The following is a 27,500-nucleotide window of genomic DNA, read 5'->3' on the forward strand; positions in this document are numbered from 1 at the left end:
AGTGTTCAACACACACACACACACACACACACACACACACACACACACACACACACACACACACACACACACACACACACACACACACACACAGCAGCACTACGACAAGCTAGCGGTGGATCTGCCCGCGTACGGTTAGTGTTCAACACACACACACACACACACACACACACACACACACACACACACACAGCAGCACTACGACAAGCTAGCGGTGGATCTGCCCGCGTACGGTTAGTGTTCAACACACACACACACACACACACACACACACACACACACATAGCAGCACTACAGCAAACTAGCGGTGGATCTACAGTTAGATCTACTAACTACAGTTAGTGTTCAACACACACACACACACACACAGACAGACAGACAGACAGACAGACACACAGACAGACACACAGACAGACACACACACACACACACACACACACACACACACACACACACACACACACAGACACACACACACACACACATAGCAGCACTACAGCAAACTAGCGGTGGATCTACAGTTAGATCTACTAACTACAGTTCGTGTTCAACACACACACACACACACACACACACACATAGCAGCACTACAGCAAACTAGCGGTGGATCTACAGTTAGATCTACTAACTACAGTTAGTGTTCAGCACACACAGACAGACAGACACACAGACAGACACACACACACACACACACACACACACACACACACAGACACACAAACACACACACACACATAGCAGCACTACAGCAAACTAGCGGTGGATCTACAGTTAGATCTACTAACTACAGTTCGTGTTCAACACACACACACACACACACACACACACACACACAGACACAGACACAGACACACAGCACTACAGCAAACTAGCGGTGGATCTGCCCCCGCACAGTTAGCGTTCAACACACACACACACACACACACACACACAGCACTACAGCAAACTAGCGGTGGATCTACAGTTAGATCTACTAACTACAGTTCGTGTTCAACACACACACACACACACACACACACACACACACACACACACACACACACACAGACACAGACACAGACACACAGCACTACAGCAAACTAGCGGTGGATCTGCCCCCGCACAGTTAGCGTTCAACACACACACACACACACACACAGCACTACAGCAAACTAGCGGTGGATCTGCCCGCGTATGGTTAGTGTTCAACACACACACACACACATACACACACATACACAGCAGCACTACAGCAAACTAGCGGTGGATCTACAGTTAGATCTACTAACTCTAGTTAGTGTTCAACACACACACACACACACACACACACACACACACACACACAGACACACACACACACACACACACACACACAGCACTACAGCAAACTAGCGGTGGATCTGCCCCCGCACAATTAGTGTTCAACACACTCTCTCACACACACAAACACACACAGTACATTTTCTGTCATCTTTGCAGGACTGTGATATGAAGAGTGTGAAAGTGAAAAGCACATAACGCACAATACCGCTATAAACATCAATATCTATTGGTACAATATGCGTCACGTGACTAAACTTGTGTCATTGTTTTTAAATGCCTCCGGCTTCTCAGTCCACGCTACAGCGGAAACGGCGTTTACAAATATCCACTTTGGAGAGCGTTTTCAAAAAGCTTCGTTTTCATTAATAAAAACTCCGTCTCGGTGTGAACAGAAGGCCAACACAGGGAGGAAAAGATGCGTGTTCAGGCCCGTTTACACGACACCGCTTTCAACTAAAACCGTAAAACTTTGTATGCGTTTTGGCCGTTAATTTACGCGACAACGGCGTTTTGAGCGCCTGAAAACACAAACTTTTGAAAATGGGTTTCAAAGTGCAAGTTTTTGAAAACGGTATTCGTGTAAAACAACAAAAACGCGCATCTGTGAAGACGATGACATCATGCACATGCGTATTACAGTTTATTGCGTTTCATCGCCATCTAGTGGCCTGGCAGCAGAACACAACGCTTTTAGTCGTTTTCGCGGATCTCAAAGGAAAAACTTCTCCTTTTTAAGCATATCGTTGTCGTGTAAACGTACCCTTAGTGTGGACATGGCCTATAACACACACACACACACTGAATCTCTGCGGTGTGTTCTGTGTGTTCTGTAGAGGCTAATGGAGAAGGATCAGAGTTTTCTGCGGCCGTGAGCATCAAACTCCTGAACCAACTCGACACGCTCAGATACAACGTGGAACATGCCGAATCTTCCCTCGTCACATTCCTGTCCATCCCGTTAGGAGAGGACGGTCTCAAAGAGTGCAGTAGCCACAACACCAGCACACAGGTGAGCATCACACACATCACACACATCACACACATCACACACAGGTGAGCATCACACACACAACACCAGCGGCCATATGCATTTTAGGATTATTTATACACACAGGTGAAACTGGAACAATATGAATATGGTGCAAAAGTTAATTTATTTCAGTAATTCAACTTAAAAGGTGAAACTAATATATTATATATAATTTTTCATGTTAATTTTTAGTCAATTCGTTATGTGCTTTTGGCATAAAAATAAATTAAACCTAAATAGCTTATTGTCTGTTAGTAATTTTAGTGCTTCAACTCAAACTTATTTCAGTTTATTGCCAAGGCAATGTTTCTAATTTCCGTTTTGTTTACGTTTTTCCAACTAATATTTATATTTGTTATTTCCAAATAACAGAAAAGCTGGTTACACTTTATTTTACAGTATGTGTACTTTCAGTTTACTTGTATAAGGTATATGGGGGTGGGTTCAGGGTCAGTGCCTAGATATAACCCAGTTATTGTAATTGCATGAGGACGATCTCAGACATGTATTGGTGTGTTCAGGTCTTTCAGAAGGACGTGCAGACGCTGAAGGGAGAGTTTCTGAGTCTGCGAGATAGCATTCAGGCTGAACTCAAAGATGCGAAGGACACCGATAAAGCCAAATACCTGCAGGGTCAACTGGAGGTCATCAGCCAGAGACTAGTGAGCCTGGAGATCTACACCACCACACATCTACAGAGGTACAGCGCTCTTTAGTTCATGGTAAAGGTACAATACTCTTCATAAGTTTGGGGTCCGTAAGATTTTTAAATGTTTGAAAGTCTGCATTTTTTGGTCAAAAATACAGTAATTTTTTGTTAAAATATTATTACAATTTAAAATAACTAGTTTTCTATGTGAATATATAGTAAAGTGTAATTTATTCCTGTGATTAAAGTAGGGCAGTAAACGATTAATCGCGATTAATCGAATCCAAAATAAAAGTTTGTGTTTACATAATATATGTGTGTGTGTATAATTATTTTTTATATATAAATACACACACATGCATGTATATATTTAAGAAAAATGTGTTATTTATATATAAAATAGTTATATTTATATATAATATAAATCATATAAAAATATATATCGAGTATATAAATGCAAATATTTCTCAAATATATACATGCATGTGTGTGTATTTATATATATACACAAAATAATTCTACACAATACACACACACATATATTATGTAAACACAAACTTTTATTTTGGATTCGATTAATCGCGATTAATCGTTTACAGCCCTAGATTAAAGCTGAATTTTCATCATCATTACTCCAGTCTTCATGATGATTTGATGATCAGGAAACATTTCTGATTATTACCAATGCTGAAAACAGTCATATTTTGATGAATATCAGATGAAAATGCATTAAGTTACTAAATAAAAGTTTATATTTTTTCCGATAATGAAAAGTAAATTATAACAAATACATGAAAAATACCAGAATAATAAGTTCAAAAGAACGGCATTTGTTCAATATAGAATCTTTTGTAACATTATAAACATCTTTACTGTCACTTTTGATACATTTTAATGCATCCTTGATGAATAAATGAATAATAAATCTTACTGACGCCAAGCTTTTGAACAGCAAACACACTTCAGTTGTTTTTGTGTTATTATTATATATAACATATACAGTATCTTAAGTTTTTATAATCCAGTGAATGAACTGGTTCATAAATGAAAGGTGCTTCATATCATTTGATTATTTTCTGTTTTTATTTGGAACTTGATGGACCCGATTAATCGCGATAAATCGCTTCCAAAATAAAAGTTTGTGTTTACATAATAAATGTGTGTGTACTGTGTATAATTATTTTATATATATATAAATACACACACGTTCATGTATATATTTAAGAAAAATGTTTTGTTTATATATAAAATATTTATAATTTATATATACTATAAATTATATATAAATCTATATACAGTATATACATGCACGTTTTTCTTAAATATATACAAGCATGTGTGTGTATTTTTTTATTTATTTATATATAGATATAGATATAGATATAAATAAAATAATTATACACAGTACACACACATTTATTATGTAAACACAAACTTTTATTTTGGACGCGATTAATCGTTTAACAGCCCTACCGGATCGGATGATTTGTATTAGATGTCTGCAATCAGATTCACTGAAACACTTCAGTTCAAAACTGCAAAAACATTATAAATATGATTGTACGAGACATATCAGCTGTAAAATATAGCTATTTAATATTAATAATAAATATAGCCGTCCTCACAGTGTTTGGCTGTTTCAGGTTGAGTTTGGTGAAGACCCTTCTGAAAGATCTCCTGAAAGCTGAAGATGTGGTCAAGGTTTATGAAGCTCGACTGATAGAGAAAGAAACGGCGTCTCTGGACCAGGAAGAGCTCGAGAAATACCAGAAAGTGCTCCAGGTAATCATTGCTGAAGCTATTATTAATGTTTATATGAGACTGTACATCTCAGATGCGAGTGTTTCGATCACTTATCACTGCTGTACATGCAGAACATGTTCTTGCGTTCAAACTGGGAGATATTGTGCAACAAAATGCAGAATTCAGGGATCTCAAGATTGATTTTAATGGCCAAAAATGTAAATATTAATAAGATGTCCTAATATCTCTGTCTTAATTTCCAGTTAAATATCTAGTCATCCTTAAAGTAAGACAAAACTGTTCAATTAAGATATTAAGACTTGTTTTGAGAAAATATATCTATCATTTGTTGTTGTTGTTTTAAGCATACACTTTTACATAGCATCTATCCATCGTAAAAAGTGCATCTATCCATGATAAAAGTGCATCTGTCCATCATAAAAGTGCATCTATCCATGATAAAAGTGCATCTATCCATGATAAAAGTGCATCTATCCATCATAAAAGTGCATCTATCCATCATAAAAGTGCATCTATCCATCATAAAAGTGCATCTCTATCCATCATAAAAGTGCATCTATCCATCATAAAAGTGCATCTATCCATGATAAAAGTGCATCTGTCCATCATAAAAGTGCATCTATCCATCATAGAAGTGCATCTATCCATGATAAAAGTGCATCTATCCATCATAAAAGTGCATCTATCCATCATAAAAGTGCATCTATCCATCATAAAAGTGCATCTATCCATGATAAAAGTGCATCTATCCATGATAAAAGTGCATCTATCCATGATAAAAGTGCATCTATCCATGATAAAAGTGCATCTATCCATGATAAAAGTGCATCTATCCATCATAAAAGTGCATCTGTCCATGATAAAAGTGCATCTATCCATGATAAAAGTGCATCTATCCATGATAAAAGTGCATCTATCCATGATAAAAGTGCATCTATCCATGATAAAAGTGCATCTATCCATGATAAAAGTGCATCTATCCATGATAAAAGTGCATCTATCCATCATAAAAGTGCATCTGTCCATGATAAAAGTGCATCTATCCATGATAAAAGTGCATCTATCCATGATAAAAGTGCATCTGTCCATGATAAAAGTGCATCTATCCATGATAAAAGTGCATCTATCCATGATAAAAGTGCATCTATCCATGATAAAAGTGCATCTATCCATGATAAAAGTGCATCTATCCATGATAAAAGTGCATCTATCCATCATAAAAGTGCATCTGTCCATGATAAAAGTGCATCTATCCATGATAAAAGTGCATCTGTCCATGATAAAAGTGCATCTGTCCATGATAAAAGTGCATCTGTCCATGATAAAAGTGCATCTATCCATGATAAAAGTGCATCTATCCATCATAAAAGGGCTCTGGGGGGTTAATAAAGGCCTTCTGAAGTAAAGCGATGTGTTCGTGTAAGAAAAATATTCATATTTAAAACTTTATCGACTAAAATAGGGCAGACGCACTAAGGATGGCTTGAGGGAGAGTAAATCATGGGGTAATTTTCATCTTTGGGTGAACTGTCCACCATGACCTGGCTATAACCAGCACTTTTCCTCCAAACACAGGGTATGCACGGTGATTTGGCGCAGAAACATGAGATGCTGCATTTGCTGGTGGCGGATCTGAATAAGATTCAGCAGTGTAATGAGCAGACGGACCAGCGCCAGTACCGGTGTGTCATCAACATCTCCCAGTACGCCGAGCACGTCACCCAGCTGTCAGACCGCTGGAAGCGGCTCCTCCTGCAGATCACCAGCAGGTCAGAGACGCTCTCCTTAACCCTTGAGCAACCTTAGTGTGTTTCTCAGGGGTTTTATTTTTAATCACGTTGCCTGTGTTAAAGCGGTGGTTGAACATGATTCCACTTTTCTAGCTGTAGTTAGTGTGTAATGTTGTGTTTGATCATAAACAACATCTGCAAAGTTACAACGCTCAAAGTTCAAAGCAAAGGGAGATATTTGCTTCTTAAGAAATCGTTTTTTAAGGACTACAACAAACGGCTGGTAGGAACTACACAACATTCCTCACTGGTTAGTGACATCACCAACCCTAGAATTTACATAAACCCCGCCCCCGGAACATGATTTATAGATTATCAAGACAGAATATGCTAATCAGTGACTAGAAGATATCTACACACAATCTTCATAAATTCATCAACTAACCATTCAGAAATGTTGTCTACATGTTGTCACTGCTAACACACACACACACACACACAAAAGCTCTTGAAGCTCCGCCCCCTGTGCCGGGAGCAGCAGCTCATTTGCATTTAAAGGGACACACACAAAAACTATGTTTTTTCTCACCCTCAAAAATTGACGATTTTTACATGCAATATGAAAATATCTGTGGGGTATTTTTAACTAAAACTTCACACACACACTCTGGGGACATCAAAGACTTATTTTACATCTTGTGAAAAGGGCATTATACCACCGCTTTAATGCCAACTGCATACATTTTTTGCATTTCTATTGGAAGTTGACTATTTCACACCCATTTCCTTTAATAAATCTATTTTACACTAGGTACAATATACAAAATAGTTCCACGCAGGACCTTAAGGACAAAAATGTCCCCATTGAAACCCATTAAAACTGCCATTTTTAATCCCAGGGCCATTGCAGTCTTTGTTAATAGGCTTTCATTCTGATGCCAAGGCTTTAAAATTTAAAAAATTACTTTTATTTTTTATTTTTTACCAGATGGTGCCATTTTCTCAGGTTTGGCCTATAAAGCAAATACTCGCTTTATTCCTGTTTTCACATTGCCTCATTTAGTATGCGCAGTTCTATGAATATGCAAATGAGCCCCGCCTCCACTCAATCACTCACTCACTCAGAGATCCACTGGTGGACGATCACACGTTGATCTGATTGGTTACAAGGTAGTGTGTGACGTCAGAAACACCAGCGATTTCAAACCGTGTGTTTGAGACTGTCTTTGGTTCACTGCAGTTTTAAGCAGAAAATACTCAGCAATGCTGTCCACTTATGAACTTACACATGGTGTGTGTTAAAGCAGATTAATAACACCACATGGACCACATTCCACCACTGGGGAATCCATGTCACGACCGCTTGAACTCGATGTTTGCTCCTCCAGCTGCAGGTCTACATGAGTCGGCTTATTTGCTAATGACGCTGTTCTTTCTCAGGTGTGATGACCTGAGCTTGTTCCTCCCTCCGCTTCAGCGATACCTGCAGTCCAGTTCTCGTCTCAAGGGATGGATCGAAGAAACCCAACGAGAGATCGATGCTCAGCAGTCCATCAAGACCAATGACAGCACAGATTACGACAAACTCGTCGACAAACAGAAAGTGAGATTGGAAAACATGTTCTTGAGTTGACCAAAGGTTACCCTGGACCGCAAAACCAGTCACATGGGTCAATTTTTTTAATTGAGATTTATATATCATATGAAAACTGCATAAATAATGTCTCCACTGATGTGTGGTGTGTTAGGATAGGACAATATTTGGTCGAGACACAACTATTGAAAATCTGGAATCTGATGCAAAAAAATGTAAACATTGAGAAAATCTCCTTTAAAGTTGTGCATTTATGTTCACGATTGTGCTGCATTCACTCACAAAAATACATGTTTTATATATTTACGGTAGGACATTTACTAAATATCTTCATGGAACATGATCTTAATATCCTCATGATTTTTGGCATAAAAGGAAAATGGATAATTTTGACCAATACAATGTATAGTTGCTATTGCCACAGATATACCCGTGCGTCTCCAGACTGGGTTTGGGATCAGGGTCACAGATAACTAAAAGATCTTCAAAACCAAGAGAAGAAAAAGAGCCGCAAAACATTTACTTCTAAAATAATGTGATCGAATTTTATTGCCATGTTAACCAAGGTTTAATCTACTTAAAATAATCATGACAAAATAAAATAATAGAAATTAATTGATTTCCCAGGGAGAGAAATGCAACAGGACAGCAGATCATGGCACATACATACATGAGAAAATGAGAAAATACTGTCATGTCAAAACGGCAATCAAGGAATTACCAGACAACTTTATTTCTTGGAAACATGCATACATCATTTTTAATGTCGACAGTAATTATAGACCAATTCAAGTGCAAAAAAAAAACTGTATAAATGATTGGAATATGCAACTTAATTAAGCAAAAATGTTGAGTTTATAGTCTCACACACTCTCACACACACACACTCACACACACGCACGCACGCATCTCAAACAAACACACTCACACGCATCTCTCTCACATACATCACACACTCACACTCACACATCTCACACACACACACACATCTCTCTCACATAAATCTCACACACACACACACACCATAATAGCCGAAAATGTTATTCATTGAAAATTCAGCTTTGATCACAAGAATAAATTACACTTTATTATATATTCACAAAGAAAAGAAATTTAATTTGGAAAAATATCTCTTATTATTCAAATATATTAATTTGTATATAATATTTACATTTGTATTTTGATCCAATAAATGCAGCTTGATGACTGTGAGCAGAAGAGACTTCTTTCAATAACATTATAAAAATCTTCATGATCCCAAACTTTAGACTCCAATCTTGGCTTGTTTTTACTCATTTTTATTTCAGTTTGAGTTATTTTAGTACATCAAGTCAAATTAAATAAAAGTGAAAAATGTGGCTTTGGCAATTAGCTAAATTAAAATAAATGTAAGTGTTTTTATTTCAGTTAATGTTCATTTTATTTCAAGTAACGAAAAAGTTTTTTTTATAATGTTTTTTAGTTAACTATGATATCCCTGATTTCAACAGAATTGAGTCGACTGGTTTGATTTCAGTTTTTAACTGAATTATTTATTTCTGGTGTGATTTGACTGAATTCTAATGAAACATTTGTATTTAACATGTGTGTGTTCTTGTGTAATGTGTGCAGGCATTAAACTCCGACATAAAGGCGAAGAGAGAGTTGTTGGAGACGGTGCAGGAGAACGGCGACACCTGCATAAATGCCATCAAGGTATTCGTCCCTCAGTTTCAAACTAATGATGATGTCGTAATTAAAACATCAAATTATAATCATTTGCATTTGTCTCTGAAATATTTTTTTGCCTGATGTCACCTTGCCTATTGTTCACCAATTAACAATAATTATGGTTACACTTTGCATTAGTTAACATGAACTAACGATGAAAAATACATTTATTAATCAATATTTGCTAATAAAAAAAATAAATAAATATATATATATATATATAATATTAACAGATGCATGTATGTGATGACCTGAACTAACAAAGAGAAATTTTATTATTTTTAACTAAAGTTAACAATGATTAATACAGTAGCAAATGTATTTCTCATTGATTGTTAATGTTAGTTAATGCATTATAATATTATAGTTAATGCATTTGAGTGTCGAGGAAAGCGCTATATAAATGTAATGATTATCATTATTATTATTATTATTATAGTTATTGTTTACATCTTTGCAAAATTTTAACTATAATATCGCCCAGCTCTAATCTGCTATAAGGCAAATATAAACCTTAACATCCTGATATTATGTATGCAAATACAAAAATAAAACAGTAACACTTTACAAAAAGGTTCACAAGTTAATTACAGCTAACAAGTTAATTACAGCTAAGAATGAACAATACTTTTTAAATCTTAGTTAATATTAAATTTAACATTTACTAATATGTTATTAAAATCAAAGGTTGTATTTGTTAACAATAGTTAGTAAACAACCAATGAACATCTGTATTTGTACTAACTAACATTGACAAAGATGAATAAATACTGTAACTAATGTATTGCTTATTTTTAGTTCATGTTAGTTAACACATTATGTAATGTAACACTTTATAATAAGGTTCGTTAGTTAACATGAACTAATAATGAATTACATGTGTACAGCATTTATTAATCTTTGTTAATGTTAATTTCAACATTTACTAATACTTTATTAAAATCTTGTGCACATTAGTTAATGCACTGTGAACTAACATGAACAGCTGGATTTATATTAACTAACATTAACAAAGATTAACAAATACAGTAACACATGTATTGCTCATGTAAATACATGAACTAATGTTAACTAATGAACCGGTAACACTTTATAATAAGGTTCATTAGTTAATGTATTAACTAACATGAACTAACCATGAGCAATACATTTGTTACTGTATTTGTTAATCTTTTTTAATGTTAGTTAATATAAATTCAGCTGTTCGTGTTAGTTCACAGTGCATTAACTAATGTGCACAAGATTTTAATAAAGTATTAGTAAATGTTGAAATTAACATTAACAAAGATTAATAAATGCTATATATGTGCAATTCATTATTAGTTCATGTTAACTAACGAACCTTATTATAAAGTGTTACCATTGAACTTTACTGTAAAGTGTTACCAATCAAACAATAATCAAATACGTCAAGTTCGCAGCCCTACTCAAATCTTGTCAGTTGTTAAGCACAGGAATATAATTCATAATTAATAATGTGAACTGTCTCTCTGTAGAACTATGAGCTTGAGTTAGCATCTTATGGCGCTGGACTGGAAACTTTGCTCCACATCCCCATCAAGAGGACTGTGCTTCAGTCACCGTCTTCCACTATTTCAGAAGAGGTACACCTGCAAACACACAATATGTTATATGTATTAATTTTCAATTTAAACATTTGGAAGTAAAAATTGTGATGCCAGGCCTGGATTATAATTTTTTTGAGCATGGAAATCTCATAAAAGTGCACCGTGGTAATAATTCTTCATTCAAGCCATACATTTTATGAGGTCTTGCTTTATTTGAGCAATGAAGCGGAAAAAATACAAAGATCATATTTTTTATTACTTGTCTTCGTCCCCTAGGTCTCTTCTCTAAATGCACACTACTTAGAATTGCTCACCCGTTCAAGTGATCACCTCAAACTTCTCACGGCCTCCAAGAGCAACAGGGAAGAACTGAATGTATGTAAAGACACCTGTGTTTCGGCACACACACACACACACACACACACACACACACACACACACACACACACACACAACCCATCTCTGTGAGTTTAGCTCAACATGCGCCGACCATTTTCTCATTCGCTGTTGTCAACAACTGTAGTTTTCCACCAAAATAAAAGCTCCATGGTTTGACATTTGAAAATTAAGAAATTATGACTATACTGTAAAATAAAATGGCATACGGTACTTAAAAAATTACGTTTTTTATTTTATTTTAGAGTGCAATAGTACAATAGTAATATTTCTAGTATATTTATTAATAAGCAATATTTCTAGTATATCGATTTGATGGCACTAATAAAAACTTTAAACATTAAGATATACTAGAAATATTATTATTGCTATTACTATTGCTAAAATTAATATTACTACTATTGCTAAATGCCATTAATCGTGATTAATTGATTGGAAAGCATTCGTTTTGTCGAGTCGATTAATTGATTCGACAGTTTTAATTATTTTTTAAATACTCTGTTTTTTTATTTTAAAGTGAAATAAAAAAAACAGATATAAGATGTATTATTATTTTTTATTAATATATAATAATAATATATAAAAACATTTTTAAAAAATATTGTAATATTTTGCTGTAAAATAACAAAATAAGACATATTTCTCAAATACAGTTTTTTTTTATGGCAAAATATTATAATAGTCACATTTCTTATTGTTTAATGTCTTATATTATTTATTATATAATAATAAATATTTATTATTATTATTAATTTTTTCAGCCAAATTGTGCTGTCAATATAAATTTTTATCAGAAAATTGCAATAGGATTTTTGGTAACACTTTATTTCTATAGTCCACTTTAGACATTTTACTAACTATAAGTAACTTTGTAACTACCGGTCATTAGAGTATTAGTAGACTGCCTGCTTAATATCTGCAAACACTTTATTGTGATGATCCCCAACAGATATTCTACTGACTATTTGTAACTTTGCAAGTTCATGTCAACTTACTCTTCTAACCCGAACCCGAACCTAACAGTCTACTAATACTCTAATGAGAGTTAGTTGACGTAGTTGCAAATTAATGAGAGTTAGTTGACGTAGTTGCAAATTAATGAGAGTTAGTTGACGTAGTTGCAAATTAATGAGAGTTGACGTAGTTGCAAATTAATGAGAGTTAGTTGACGTAGTTGCAAATTTATGAGAGTTATATGTTGTTGTAGTTAGAAAATTATAGTTACTTATACTATCAGAAAAAGAAAAAAAATCCCTCCGATCGTGTTGCCCTACCTAACCCTAAATCTGCTTCTGTGAACACACAAATTCTTGAATAGTTTTAGGACTCAAGTCAACAGACATTTTGCCCAAATGTCAAGTGTAATGTTTTTTCATGCTGTGTTTTCTGCAGATGATGAATACCGTGATTGGGATGCGCAATGAGGAAATTCAAAAGTTGAAAGACGCCATTGGGGATCAAGCTGCCACGAATGCCTCTTTGCAGGAGGCTCTCCTTAAATACAAGCAGGAGCTGGATGTCTCCCAGACAAACCTGCTTTCTCTAGAAGAGGTGAAGAGGAATGTGAGTTTCAAGTATATGACCACACAGGACAGCCTTGACTCTTCTTCAAACCGTCTTCAAGAGCTTACGGAAGAAGTACGTCGCTTCAAACAACAGTTGGAAGATATGGAGAGGAAGAAGAAGGTCGTGGAAGAGCGTTATACGATTTTGCAGGAAGAACACGATCGAGACATGCTCAAGAAAGTCAAAGAACTGGAGCAGGCCAACTGGGCCAAGATAGATCTGGAGAAGACGGTGTCTGAAAGGACCCGAGAGCTGGAGCGTCTGCGCAAGGAGTTGGAGGATGAGACTCGGCGCTTCAAGGAGGCGCAGACGGAGCTGACAAAGGTAAGGCAGGAGCACAGCATACAGATACGAGAGGTGAAGCAGACCTACGAGTCTCAAATCCTCGTTACTCAGACCAGCATGCAAAAGCTTTCGCAGCAGAAGGAAAGTGATTCTGCCTCCGTGCAGCTGGAGTTTAAAAGAGTAGAGGGAGAATCTAGAGAGTTGAAGGAGCAACTGCAAATGCTTCGTCTTTCCCTCAACCAAGAGGAGGTCGAAAGGAGACGCTTGGAAGTGGAGGTACAGAGACTCAGTGCTGTGAATACAGAGGAAAGCCGAAAGAGGCTCGAGCTGGAAGCACAAGTCCAGTTGATGCTTAGTCAGAAACATGAAGCAGACAACAAAACAAGGGAGGTACAAGAGAGCTCAAGTCGGACAGTGCAGGAGAAAAGTAGTGAGATCAACCGTCTCACGCGGTGTCTTGAGGAGGAGTGCCGTCTGAAAAGATCTTTAGAGACTAAGACAAGGCGACTGGAAGGGGAGTTAGCCGACCTCAATGCTAAGAACGAAGCCTCGAATGGGGAGTTGTTGGAGCTTCGCTCCTCCCACAGTCAATTGAGCCTCATCCGGGTTGAGTTGGAGGCCCATGCCCTTGAGAAGGGACGGTTTGAACAAACCATCACACGCCTAAAAACACGCATTCAAGAGCTCCAGGAGGAGCTGAAACGCCTGGAAGGCGAGTTGGAGAAACAGCGGAAAGTGGCAGAAGAGGAGGCCATCAAGCGAAGGAGAACGGAGACGCAACTTGAAAAGAGTAGCCAGGCCATGCGGGAGTACACCACTACGATCACCACACTGCGTAAGAGCCAGGAAGAAACCAGTCTTGAGGCAAAACATGCGGATAACGAATCCAAGCAGTTGCATGAGGCCTTAGACCATGCCTTGAAGGAGAACAAAGCTTCTTCTCAGAGCTTGGCTGCCTTGAAAGCTGAAATTAACACTTTGAAACTACAGCTCACGCAGGAGCAGGGGCGCGTCAAAGACTTCAACCAGCGCTACGAGACCCTTCACCGTAGCATGGAAGAAAAGACTTGTGCATTGAACATAGGCACTGCTGAAACTGAGCGCCTGCAGAGGCTCACCGAAACTCTCACCAAAGATCGCCTCCGCCTGGAGGAGGAGTTGCGCTCCGTGCGTCTAGAACACGAGGAGCTGCTCAAAGACAAAAGCCGTGGAAATCGGGAAATGGCTGAGCAATTCACAGCTTTGCAGAAACAGCTCGAGTCCAGCCAGCGTGCCGGTGCAGAGCATGACAGGCTTATGCGACAGCTCTCCCGAGAGAGAGAAAAACTGCAACTGGAGATAGAAAATGTACAAAAACAAGCCAGAGAGGTACTAGGATAAATAGAAACTAGAGTTCTCGAGTTTTATCCTTTAAATCTGTAGATTTAGATGTAGCTGGCTGCATGCATCTCTCTCTATATATATATATATATCTCTCTCTCTCTCTCTCTCACACTGCATTCTGTAAATGGTTAGTCTTGACATGCAAAATATGGCCCACTAAGAATCTGCACCATTTTTGCATGTCTTAATGTGCATGTTTGACCTATCTCCGCTCTACACCCCGCAGAATAATCAGATTTGCATCTTAATTACCTTACAAGCTTCCATGCTGCACGCTTTTTTGCATTATGAGCAACAGCATCCAATCACACACTTTCACATTCAGATGACACTTAATGTATTTGTACAGTCTTGTCCATACCACATCTCGGATGCATCACTTTAGCCTCTATCGTTTGTGGCATCCTCTGTGATTTTGATCTTTTAGAACAGGGATGCCAAACCCTGGTCCTTGTGGACTACCGTCCTACAGCTCCAATCCTAATCAAACACACCTGAACCAGCTAATCAAGGTGTTCAGAATTGCTTGAAAATATCAGGTAGTTGTGTTTGACAGGTGGAGCATAAGGATGCCCTCCAGGAGCAGGGTTTCCTATCCCATGTACTTTAGCTTGAAAACCAATCAGTTCTGTTTTGTAATTGACAATGAATGCAACAAATCTTTGTCAAATCTGAAAAATCATATACAGAAATATTAACTGTGAAATATACAGTAGTCAACATTTGAAGTGGATCAAAACCTTCCATCAAAGTTATACATTAATTTTTAACAATACCCGTTCTTGTCTTAGGACAACTTTTATCCACTTCCAAATGTTGACTACTGTATTTTAAATGATAGAACACTCATTTTGTTTTTTACGTTTTTGTTGCAGACTTCCTCCGTGATCCAGACGTCCCAATCCCAGTACAGCAATCTGCAGCAAGAACGAGATGGCCTTCTCAAGAAAATGACAGCAATGGAACAGGAAATGATGCGCTTTAAAGGTCTGGAAGACGAGCTAGCACGAATCAAACTCTCACTGGAGTCTGAAACACGTCTCAAATCACAGATGCGGGAGGATAATGAGAAGATCAAGAAGGATTTTACCCAGTGGAAGAGCAATTGTGCGATTCACGAGGAGCAACTTCGACAGCACATCTCGGAGCGCTCTGGCCTGGATAGACAATTTAACTCTGTCAACACCGAGATGGAGAGGTTGAGGACTCATCTGAAGGAAGCGGAAGAACGTTACAGGCTTCTGATGCAGAACTTGGAACGAGAAAGGGCACAGATGCAGGCGCTTCGAGACTCACAGGAGAAGGAGTTGCAGAGACTGAAGGAGAAACCAGATGGTGCTGCCAAATACACTCAGACAGACCAAACCGACGACTCCTCACTGGTCTTCGAAGGCGTCCGCAAGAAGGTCACGGCACAGCAACTGCGTGACTGCGGTGTGATTGACAAGGTGACATTTGAGCAGTTGATGAATGGCCAGCGGACGGTTCAGGATGTATCTGTTGACATCAGGCTCAATCTTAAAGGCACAGGAGCCATTGCCGGGCTGGCAGCAGGACCTAAAGGCAAGATGACCTTCACAGAGGCCAAGAAACAAAAGTTGATTTCAGGCGAGAGTGGAAACATGCTGCTGGAGGCTCAAGCTGCCACAGGGTACATCATAGATCCCCGAGCTAATGTGAAGATGACTGTTGAGGAGGCTTGTCTGAATGGACTTGTGGATGAAGCTGATAAGAAGCAGCTGTTGATTGCAGAGGCCGCCTGTGTTGGGTTCAGGGATCCCAAAACGGCAAAACTCCTGCCAGCTAGCCAAGCCATGAAAAAGGGAATAATCGACCGGGAAACAACTCTGCGTCTCCTGCAAGCTCAAGAGGCGGCAGGAGGCATCCTTGATCCTATCCTTAGCGTCTACCTCTCCAAAGATACTGCCATGGACCGTGACCTTGTTGATGAGGATCTTTATCAAGCTCTAAATGCCAGACCAGATTGCTACATTGATCCAGACAATGGCCTACATGCTAACTACGTTACCCTCAAGAAGCGATGCAAGGCTGACCTTAACACTGGCTTGCTCCTGCTTCCGGCTCCAGAGAAACCCATGACTGTACCGGGACTGCGTGGCGAAGTTAAACTATCGGATCTGGTGGATGCAAAATTGCTGGAACCTTCGGACGTGAATCAGCTGAGAGAGGGCAAGATTACCAGCCAAGACATTGAACACAGGCTTCGGGCTTATCTCCGAGGGTCAACTTGCATTGCTGGGATTTATGACGAGGCCAACGACTGCACCTTGCCTATCTACCAGGCCATGAAGAATGGGCTTCTGCGACCAGGCACTACCTTGGAGCTTCTGGAGGCCCAGGCCGCCTCAGGCTTCATGATTGATCCCATTCACAATGAGTACTATACAGTCGAGGAGGCCTGTAAGAAAGGACTGGTGGGTGTGGATTTCAAAGACAAGCTTCTGTCCGCCGAGAGAGCAGTAACTGGGTACAAAGACGTAGGCACCAACAAGATGATTTCCCTTTTTGAAGCTATTGAACGTGGTCTCATAGTGAAAGGTCATGGCATCCGCCTGCTGGAGGCTCAGATTGCTAGTGGTGGCATTATTGACCCTAAACACAGTCACCGAATTGATGTTGATGTGGCGTACCAAAAAGGCTACTTTGGTGAAGAGATGAACCAGATTCTTAAAGATGAAGGAGATGACACAAAGGGTTTCTTTGACCCAAACACAGAGGACAATTTGACCTACTTGCAGCTAAAGAGCCGCTGCATCGCAGACAAGAAGACGGGACTGGTGCTTCTGCCTCTTCATGATAAGAAAAAGATGCAGCAGAAGAACTCCTCGAGGAAGAGACGGGTACTGATAGTTGATCCAGATACTAATAAAGAAATGACGGTGCGTGAAGCCTACGAGAAGAAACTCATAGACTACGAGACCTTTCTGGATTTGTCTCGGCAAGAGTGTGAGTGGGAAGAAACTGTAATCACTGCTGCCGATGGCACCACCAGTACAGCTATAATGGACATGCAAACAGGCATTCAGTACGACTTGAAAGAACTGCTTGCTAAGGGAGTAATTAGCCAAGATGTCTTTGATAAATATCGTTCGGGAACTGTCACCCTTACTGAGTTTGCAGATATAATCACCAACAAGGCAAAGACCCTCAGCAAACCCCTCAGCTCCTCTGTCTCCTCCTCCTCCTCATCATCATCATCATCCTCATCCCAGATGAGCATGAAAAGTCAGACCATCAAAACCGAAACTGTTAAAACACTCGAGAGTAGCTCCACTCTGCAAGATCCATTCTCAACAAACTCCTCCAAGCATATTTCCAGCATGTCAGTCAAACTGACCCCATTAGTAGAAATAATTGAGGAACAGAATCCAGTTGGAGCAATTTTTGACACAGAGAAGCTGGAGAAGATCAGTGTGTGTGACGCTATGAAGCGAGGAATCATCGATTCCATCACAGGACAACGACTCCTGGAGGCACAAGCTTGCACCGGTGGAATTGTGAACCCTGAAAATGGTCGTCGCATGTCTATTCAGGAAGCAGCCCGCATCGGTGTCCTCGATGAGGAAATGGCTAACAGGATAAAACCTGCCCAGAAAGCGTATATTGGTTTTGAAGATGTGAAAACCAAGCGTAAAATGTCCGCCGCAGAGGCCGTCAAAGAAAAGTGGCTTCCGTACGAGGCTGGCCAGCGCTTCCTCGAATTCCAGTATTTAACCGGCGGGCTTTTCGACCCAGAGCTCGGGACCAGACGGTCCCTTGAGGAGGCTTTGCATCTAGGCTGGCTGGACATGAGAGCGGCTCAGAGGCTCCAGGATTCACGTCACCACCCAAAAACCCTGACCTGCCCCAAGACCAAGCTGAGGATATCCTACAAGGAGGCTCTGGAAGGTTGCATGAACGAGGAGAAGACGGAAGTCCGAATGCTTCCCGCCGCCACGGTTTCATCACGGGGAATCAGCAGCCCCTACAACCTCTCCAATCCCGGATCTGCCTCGGGATCTCGGAGCGGATCCCGAAGGGGCAGCGTGGATTACTCTTTATCCCCTTCTTCCTCGTCCAAATACAGCAGCTTTAGCTACAGCAGAACCTCTTTCAGCTCCAGATCCCTCTCCTAAACAAACCTTTTCTACTGTGTAACATTATATAACACAATTATTCATCAAAGTATTTTAAAATAACACCATGAGAATATTAGTATCGTTAATAATTATTGGAAATGTGGATGATGTTCTAAACGAATCAGCATTTTTTTACCACCCTATATACTTGTTTGGAAAACTAAAGAAAAAACAATTGCATTTCTTAAATCTATATTGAATGTATTAATCTGGTAATATACACCTTTAATTTAGCATGTTTTCTCACATTCTGGGGGTTTATCTGCTTATGAGGTTTATTAAACAGATATGAAAGTTTTTATAACACTAGATGGGTAAAGATGTCATTTTCCTGGTTTGGTTTTTACACTAATACTGTTGAATGGCTGTATTTTTCTAAAAGTTTCAGTGCCTTCACTTTACCTTTGTACTTTGTATTTTTTCCGCTTCATTGCTCAAATAAAGCAAGACCTCATAAAATGTATGGCTTGAATGAAGAATTATTACCACGGTGCACTTTTATGAGATTTCCATGCTCAAAAATATTATAATCCAGGCCTGGCATCACAATTTTTACTTCCGAATGTTTAAATTGAAAATTAATGCATATAATTCTGTTAATTTGTATTGGTGGTTACAACCAAACAAAGATATAAATATATTTACTCTCTAAAGATATTCGTATTGGCCCCTTTGTCCCGAAACTATCCAGTAAATGCCAGACAGAATATACATGCTTAAAGACAGAAATAGTTAATATACTATATATGCTGATATTTATTTCAGAATGAGCTCTGATATATTTTAACTGTCCTGAGCTTGTCACTCTGTGGACTTTAAATCTTATAAACTCAATTCATGCTTGTGTAGTTCAAGTATAGAGATGAAGAGTGGGTCATGCAGTAGTGATCCTGTTCTGAAGATGTAAAGCTATGAACAATCATTTATATAATTATTTTTATGATTATTATTTTTATTTTTAAGGGTAAATGATAACAAAATTATTAACTAGCACCCTGAACAGCTTCAAACACTATGGACAGTAACAATGCTTCTGTATTGAAAAAAAGTAATTTGATATTGTGTGACAACGCAGTATCCACACACACACACACACACACACACACTGTTTTATGGGGACTCTCCATAGATGTAATGATTTTAATACTGTACAAACTTTATATTCTTTTTCACTTACACTAACCCTAAACCTACCCATCACAGAAAGCTTTATGCACTAAAAAAAAAATATATATATAAATGTATTTAGTAGGCCTATGTTTATTTATCATTTCCCCACGTGGCTGCTGTGCCCTAAAATGTAGGTGATCTCAGGTTTTACCATCTTTAATTGGTCCCCAAAATGTAATATAAACCTATACACACACTCATACATTCTCTCTCACACACTCGCACATTCTCTCTCACACACACCCATGCACATACACACAGAGACACACGTACACACACACTTTTATAAGCATTATAATATACAAGTATATGCATCATAACTGAAATCTGCGTGTGCAGAGAATACCTGAAAACAGTGTGTGTGTGTGTGTGTGTGTGTGTGTACATGTATCTAGATCCTTGTTTCCTCTTGCTACCCTGGATACCCCGGTTACATTTATATTGTGTGTGTGCGTAGTGTGTATTGAATTTATCTTTTGTAACCAAATGCTACTCATGTTTGGTGATATAAAACTTTCATTTCCGGAAAAGGAAACCTGTCATTCCTTTGCAGTGAATGAATCTAACCCATCAGAATATGTCTGGTATTCTTCGAGAGCTTGGAGGTATTTATGCAGAGTTACAGGTTTAATTTCTTAGAATCAATGTGTGTTTAACTTTCATTTGACAGGAAAAAGAGTAAACAGTTGACCCTAAGGTTAAACAGACATGCATATTTTCCAAAGTGTAGAAATACATTAAATACGTATTTATATTATATATATTTAATGAAGTTTATTTCAAGCAATAAAAAATAAAAGAAAAATAAATAATATATATATATATATATATATATATAAATAACACAATATAAACATAGAACAGTGTATCTTCCATATACATATGCACATACATAAACACTTATACACACATACATTTACACACACACACACATAACAATTTTGATACATGTATTTTTTTTAATTAAGAAAATTAGCCTTTAGGTGCAGGTCCTCCATCTGATCTGGATCCGGCCCGGATCCGGCTGACTAAACCTTGAGATGAACAGAGAGACTAATATTAGCGAGCCAATGCCGTGTTGACAGAACGGGGCTAATATGGTCATACTTCCTGGTTCTGGTAAGAACTCGAGCTGCTGCGTTTTGGACCAGCTGGAGTTTGTTTATTAAGCGTGCAGGGCAACCACCCAGTAGAGCATTACAATAATCTAGCCTTGAGCTCATAAACGCATGAACTAACTGTTCTGAAATTGTCATTGAGTGCATATATCATCATTTAGATATATTTTTTTAATAGGTAATGTTTTCAAATAAGCCTGAAGGACTTGATTAAATGAATAAGGTGTGTTTAATTCGGGTTGAGGCTAAACTCTACAGAGCTGTGGCTGTCACGTTTTAAGTCCAAAGATGATGAAGATAAGCCAGGGGTTAAAAAATAGCAGTGATGTTTATTTAACAATTTTTTTTATAATTCAATACACCAAAACTCAACGAAACAGCGTGCTAAGCACAAACAATACTGGACAATTAACTGAATGGAAGGGAAAGATACAGGCTACACGTGATAACGAACTCAAGTACAAGCGCTAATTAGTCATACAATGAATAACCATAGAAACAAATGACAAACTGGAACATAATAACACATTCTGCCACACTCAGTGCAGTATTGTGTCTTACTTTCATTTTCAGAGAAATGAAATAAACTTTTGTGAATATTGCTTCATGGAAAACCCTCCCCAACCTTTTTCCTGTAAATAAATGTACCGTATGCTTAATAGTGATACTGTCACGGGTATGGTGCGGATGAAGACAGGCTGAGGCCCAAAGTTCCAATTCAAACTTTTACTAGAATCAAACTAAAACAAAACTGGTACAGGCAAGGGTAACACTCTCCATACGACGTAACATAAACAAACATAAGCATAAGCATTAGCAATGTGACAGAACCCCCCCCTCCCCCCAGGCGCGTCCTCGCGCCGTAAAACATCCAAAGGGGTGGGAGGGTGGGCGCCCTGGAGGCTGATGAACAGGTGGCCGATCTGGAGCAGGAAGCCTCCAGGGCGGAGCAGGACGTGCAGGTGGGCAGGGCGGAGCAGGATGAGGGCGTGGCCATGGCGGAGCAGACGGACCCTCAGGCGTCCATGGTGGTGAGGACCCTTCGGGCGGCCACGGCGGAGACGACCCTTCGGGCGGCCACGGTGGTGAGGACCCTTTGGGCGGCCACGGCGGTGAGGACCCTTCGGGCGGCCACGGCGGTGAGGACCCTTCGGGCGGCCATGGCGGTGAGGACCCTTCGGGCGGCCATGGCGGTGAGGACCCTTCGGGCGGCCATGGCGGTGAGGACCCTTCGGGCGGCCATGGCGGTGAGGACCCTTCGGGCGGCCATGGCGGTGAGGACCCTTCGGGCGGCCATGGCGGTGAGGACCCTTCGGGCGGCCATGGCGGTGAGGACCCTTCGGGCGGCCATGGCGGTGAGGACCCTTCGGGCGGCCATGGCGGTGAGGACCCTTCGGGCGGCCATGGCGGTGAGGACCCTTCGGGCGGCCATGGCGGTGAGGACCCTTCGGGCGTCCATGGCGGTGAGGACCCTTCGGGCGGCCATGGCGGTGAGGACCCTTCGGGCGGCCATGGCGACCGCGTCGGCAGGGCCTCCACGATCCCCTCAGAGGACTTATTGCCCCCCCCCCAAAATTTTCTTGGGGAGGTCAGCACTGGACTGGACCCGCGGCGAAGAGGACTCTGAGCTGACCGGGGCCAGCGGCGAAGGCGGTCCTGGGCTGGACGGGACCAGCGGTGCAGGAAGCTCTGGGCTGAACGGGACCAGCGGTGCAGGAAGCTCAGGGCTGGACGGGACCAGCGGTGCAGGAAGCTCTGGGCTGGACGGGACCAGCGGTGCAGGAAGCTCTGGGCTGGACGGGACCAGCGGTACAGGAAGCTCTGGACTGGACGGAACCAGCGGTGCAGGAATCTCTGGGCTGGACGGGACCAGCGGTGCAGGAAGCTCTGGGCTGGACGGGACCAGCGGTGCAGGAAGCTCAGGGCTGGACGGGACCAGCGGTGCAGGAAGCTCTGGGCTGGACGGGACCAGCGGTGCAGGAAGCTCTGGGCTGGACGGGACCAGCGGTGCAGGAAGCTCTGGACTGGACGGAACCAGCGGTGCAGGAAGCTCTGGGCTGGACGGGACCAGCGGTGCAGGAAGCTCTGGGCTGGACGGGACCAGCGGTGCAGGAAGCTCTGTGCCGGGCAGCGATGAGGGCTCTGTGCTGGGCAGCGATGAGGGCTCTGTGCTGGGCAGCGATGAGGGCTCTGTGCTGGGCAGCGATGAGGGCTCTGTGCTGGGCAGCGATGAGGGCTCTGAGCTGGGCAGCGATGAGGGCTCTGTGCTGGGCAGCGATGAGGGCTCTGTGCTGGGCAGCGATGAGGGCTCTGTGCTGGGCAGCGATGAGGGCTCTGTGCTGGGCAGCGATGAGGGCTCTGTGCTGGGCAGCGATGAGGGCTCTGTGCTGGGCAGCGATGAGGGCTCTGTGCTGGGCAGCGATGAGGGCTCTGTGCTGGGCAGCGATGAGGGCTCTGTGCTGGGCAGCGATGAGGGCTCTGTGCTGGGCAGCGATGAGGGCTCTGTGCTGGGCAGCGATGAGGGCTCTGTGCTGGGCAGCGATGAGGGCTCTGTGCTGGGCAGCGATGAGGGCTCTGTGCTGGGCAGCGATGAGGGCTCTGTGCTGGGCAGCGATGAGGGCTCTGTGCTGGGCAGTGATGAGGGCTCTGGCGCAGGATTAGCGGCCTCTGGCGCAGGATCAGCGGGCTCTGGCGCAGGATCAGCGGGCTCTGGCGCAGGATCAGCAGGCTCTGGCGCAGGATCAGCGGCCTCTGGCGCAGGATCAGCGGGCTCTGGCGCAGGATCAGCGGGCTCTGGCGCAGGAAGCTCTGGGCTGGACGGGACCAGCGGTGCAGGCGGCTTGGAGCTGGACGTCAACCGTCCAGGGTCGAAGAGGGACCAAAGCGGAGAATGGTGTCGGGGTCCATCTCGACCACCGCCTCTACTGCGGCCTCCACGGGTCCCGCGAAATCTGGCCAGACGGGTTCCCTCAAACGACCCTCCACGGGCAAAGGCTGGGAGATCTTGGCTCTCCTTGGCCAGGACGAAAATTTTTACCCAATCGTCCATTTTAGGGGGGTCGGTCAATCTGTCACGGGTATGGTGCGGATGAAGACAGGCTGAGGCCCAAAGTTCCAATTCAAACTTTTACTAGAATCAAACTAAAACAAAACTGGTACAGGCAAGGGTAACACTCTCCATACGACGTAACATAAACAAACATAAGCATAAGCATTAGCAATGTGACAGATACATTTGAACAGACAACAGATCTTCTGTATCACAATAGGCCTACACAAAAATGCAGCCCTCAAGTTTCACCTACATTTTTATGTATTGTGAAACAAAAGACAAAAATGTATGACACAAAAGGGGGTGGGGTTTTACACACGTTTCTTGGCAAATAAAAGGTGTGCTGCGGCTGCCTAATTATTGAATACTGCAGAATCTGACTGTTAGCAGAACGGTAAGACAATTCATCAATTTCACTGTCTAATACAAGTGCATTTATTATTTAACTAGTGTTTCAAAAATAGGTAATATATGTTTAAGTTTTAAATAAATGTAATTTTTAAATGTTTTTGTCATTATAGCTATAATTATGTTATTTTATTGTTATTCATGTTGTGAAGCACATACTTGGATGGGTGTAGGTTTGCTTTGAACGCTGGTCAGGGAATATTGCAAGGAGGCAGGAGACAGTCTGAGCTTATAATAAAAAAGAAAAAACCCATTAATCCCATTTCAATTTTGAAAAAGGTGTGCATAAATGATGACATAACAAAAATAAAAAGGTTTCTGCTCTTTAAATCATTCTGACTATACAACCATTGTATCCTTAGAAAGCAGACACTTGAGAGTTTACTAGTCCAGACTGTTATTAATACATACAACATAAAAACAACAACAAATGGATAGAGTTCATATATGGCTGTGGTGAATGAACCCAAAAACCTTATCTAAGACCATGTCAAAGTGATTTTTGTCTCTATTTCTGCTTCTTTTGTTCCCCCTCAGCAATTATTTGTCTTTATTCTGCATTCTGCTATAGGTATCTTGATCTCCTTCTCCGTCGCACTGCAACAAGGCTTCACAGGGATTTATTAACCATTTTGAAACACTCCTCTCACAAATATCCCCATTCTTGGAAAGAAAACGGAAAAATAAAACACTATTTTATTTAGTGTCCAATCAAACCCAGCTCCGAAATGAATGATGCAACCGCAATGCCAACTAACCTTAGAGATTCCCTGTCATGCCTCGACGTCGTGTGGTCGGATATGTTTGAGACCGGAGACTCAGCGATTGACTCTATGAAGCACGAGACTGATTATCTTAAAGGAGCGCCTCCACAATGGCTGAACTTTAGCACCCCAGAGAACTCACCATTTGTAGAAAGGGATTGCTTTCAAGAGTTAATAAAGTTAATTGAGAGAAAAAAAAGGAAAAGATGTCTGATCACTGAAGTTTCTTTACCATACCAGCCTGGCAGTGGAGGCTCAACCCTCGCCATGCAAGTGCTTTGGCGTTTTCACAAAGACCTCAGATGTGCCAAAGTGATCGAGTCTTATTTAGAAGATAAAAAGCTGCCGAAACAAGTGGTGGACCTTTTTCTCCTGTCTAATGAACAACAACATGCCGAACATGATCAGAAAACAGTGCTGCTGTTGCTGGACACCAAGGAAAACATTGATCAGCCGATCAAGAATTCTCTCTGGGAAAACCTGATTGACGAAATCCGTAAGAGGGACATCAGTACAGACACTCCAGCGGTGATCATTTTAAACTGCAGGACTACAACCGTCCGAGCAACAGGCAAAGTGGAAATTACAATGAGGCTCTCTCCCAACGAGAAAGAGAGGTTTGATCAAAAAAAAAAGGAGCTGAAGAAGAAATACAAGACAGTGTCAGAGAACTTCCATGCTTTTAATATAATGCAGGGAGGTTTCCAGAAAGAGGACGCGGAGAAACTGATCACAGCAAAAATGGTGAAACATGTTAAAAGCTATCCAAAGTCCAAAAGCACAAGACTTCTCAGTTTTTTGGCTTTGATAAATTCATACGTCCCAGGCTCGCACTTGTCGAGGCTTTTGTGCGAGGAATTCATTGCAGAAACAAAGCGGTCCTCCGATGAGGGAAACGGCCCACTGGAAGCCATAATGAAGCCTTTCATTAATCTCATAGTCATATTCTCAGAAGGAAAACCAAAAACCGACTGCATACGCATGGCACATCCACTGATCGCAGATGCATGTGTGAGGATGCTCACTGACAACCAACTGACAAGATTCAACATCGCTTCGGACTTCTTGCAAAACATGGTAACAGGAAAGGAGAGTGATTACATGCGGATTTGCAAGAAAATGTTAACCGCAAGGGTCGACACGGAAAAATACAAGTTTTCCAAACTCATTCTTCACCTCATGATGAAGCACGATGAATGCATTAGATTGTTGAAGCAGGGTTCAGATTTGTTCACCACTGACCCTTTTTATCCTCAAGCACTTGCACGTTTCTATTACCTTGAGGGAAGTACAAACAAATATGAATGGGCAGAAAGCTGGGCAAAAAAGGCCATTGCCAGAGCGCCCACAAAATCTCATATTATGGACACACTGGGGCAAGTTCACAAAAGCCACTTGCGGACCATTCTGAACACAAATGCATACGCAAACACAGAAACGGTTTTGGACATTGCAAACTCAGCCGTTAAAGCGTTTCAAGAGGAAGAAAATGCAGCTGAGCACGAGTCAGAAGACACCTCCAGTTTCAATAACAGGGGCTACTTCGGGTTTCTCCAGGTTTGCAAGTACATTCATGATTTCAGTGCAAAAAACCCTCGTGAACAACAATACTGTACATTGATCAGTAAACATAGAAGTGACGTTGAGGAGAGATATGATTTCTTTGAATGGTACCTGGGATTCTCAAGACTAAGGATCAATAAACTTGACCCGGACTATATTCACAATGAAATTGAAGAGTGCTACAAGCGATATTTTGCTCGGGACGGGCTGACCGATGAAGACACGCTGAATGAGAAGAAAATGAAGTCTTTTGCAGGACTGCTTCATTTCCCCAAATCTGATATCAGTGCGCTTAAGCAAAATCCGAGT

The 27,500-nt window shown here is 41.0% G+C and overlaps 2 protein-coding genes and 1 long non-coding RNA gene across 7 annotated transcripts in view; 2 read left to right on the forward strand and 1 right to left on the reverse strand.

Moving 5' to 3' along the window:
• dspb (desmoplakin b) overlaps nucleotides 1-19,579 on the forward strand; it is a 43,486-nt gene extending 23,907 nt beyond the window's left edge. For 3 of the 4 annotated variants that reach the window (XM_079639357.1, XM_079639356.1, XM_079639359.1), the window contains 10 exons: nucleotides 2,136-2,311; nucleotides 2,854-3,032; nucleotides 4,625-4,763; nucleotides 6,321-6,514; nucleotides 7,916-8,078; nucleotides 9,681-9,764; nucleotides 11,276-11,383; nucleotides 11,624-11,722; nucleotides 13,136-14,962; nucleotides 15,853-19,579. In XM_079639357.1, the coding sequence (XP_079495483.1) occupies nucleotides 2,136-2,311; nucleotides 2,854-3,032; nucleotides 4,625-4,763; nucleotides 6,321-6,514; nucleotides 7,916-8,078; nucleotides 9,681-9,764; nucleotides 11,276-11,383; nucleotides 11,624-11,722; nucleotides 13,136-14,962; nucleotides 15,853-19,113 (6,230 nt within the window). In that variant the 3' untranslated portion in view covers nucleotides 19,114-19,579. The remainder of the gene's footprint in view (nucleotides 1-2,135; nucleotides 2,312-2,853; nucleotides 3,033-4,624; nucleotides 4,764-6,320; nucleotides 6,515-7,915; nucleotides 8,079-9,680; nucleotides 9,765-11,275; nucleotides 11,384-11,623; nucleotides 11,723-13,135; nucleotides 14,963-15,852) is intronic. The other variant, XM_079639358.1, reaches the window with a different exon arrangement.
• Nucleotides 19,580-21,261: 1,682 nt separating this feature from the next.
• The window catches only part of LOC306983726, an 8,038-nt gene continuing 1,799 nt past the window's right edge, over nucleotides 21,262-27,500 (reverse strand). For both annotated transcript variants that reach the window (XR_013794422.1, XR_013794423.1), the window contains exons 2-3: nucleotides 25,024-25,092; nucleotides 21,262-21,320 (exon numbers count right to left, since the gene is read on the reverse strand). This is a non-coding gene — a long non-coding RNA (uncharacterized lncRNA). The remainder of the gene's footprint in view (nucleotides 21,321-25,023; nucleotides 25,093-27,500) is intronic.
• Nucleotides 25,147-27,500, forward strand: part of LOC306983725 (sterile alpha motif domain-containing protein 9-like) — a 4,236-nt gene continuing 1,882 nt past the window's right edge. The window contains exon 1 of the mRNA XM_079584351.1: nucleotides 25,147-27,500. This exon is cut by the window's right edge and continues 1,110 nt beyond it. Coding sequence (XP_079440477.1) covers nucleotides 25,593-27,500 — 1,908 coding nt within the window. The 5' untranslated portion in view covers nucleotides 25,147-25,592.

Source organism: Phoxinus phoxinus, assembly GCF_949152265.1.
Source record: "Phoxinus phoxinus genome assembly, chromosome: 16".
NCBI classification, from domain to species: domain Eukaryota; kingdom Metazoa; phylum Chordata; class Actinopteri; order Cypriniformes; family Leuciscidae; genus Phoxinus; species Phoxinus phoxinus.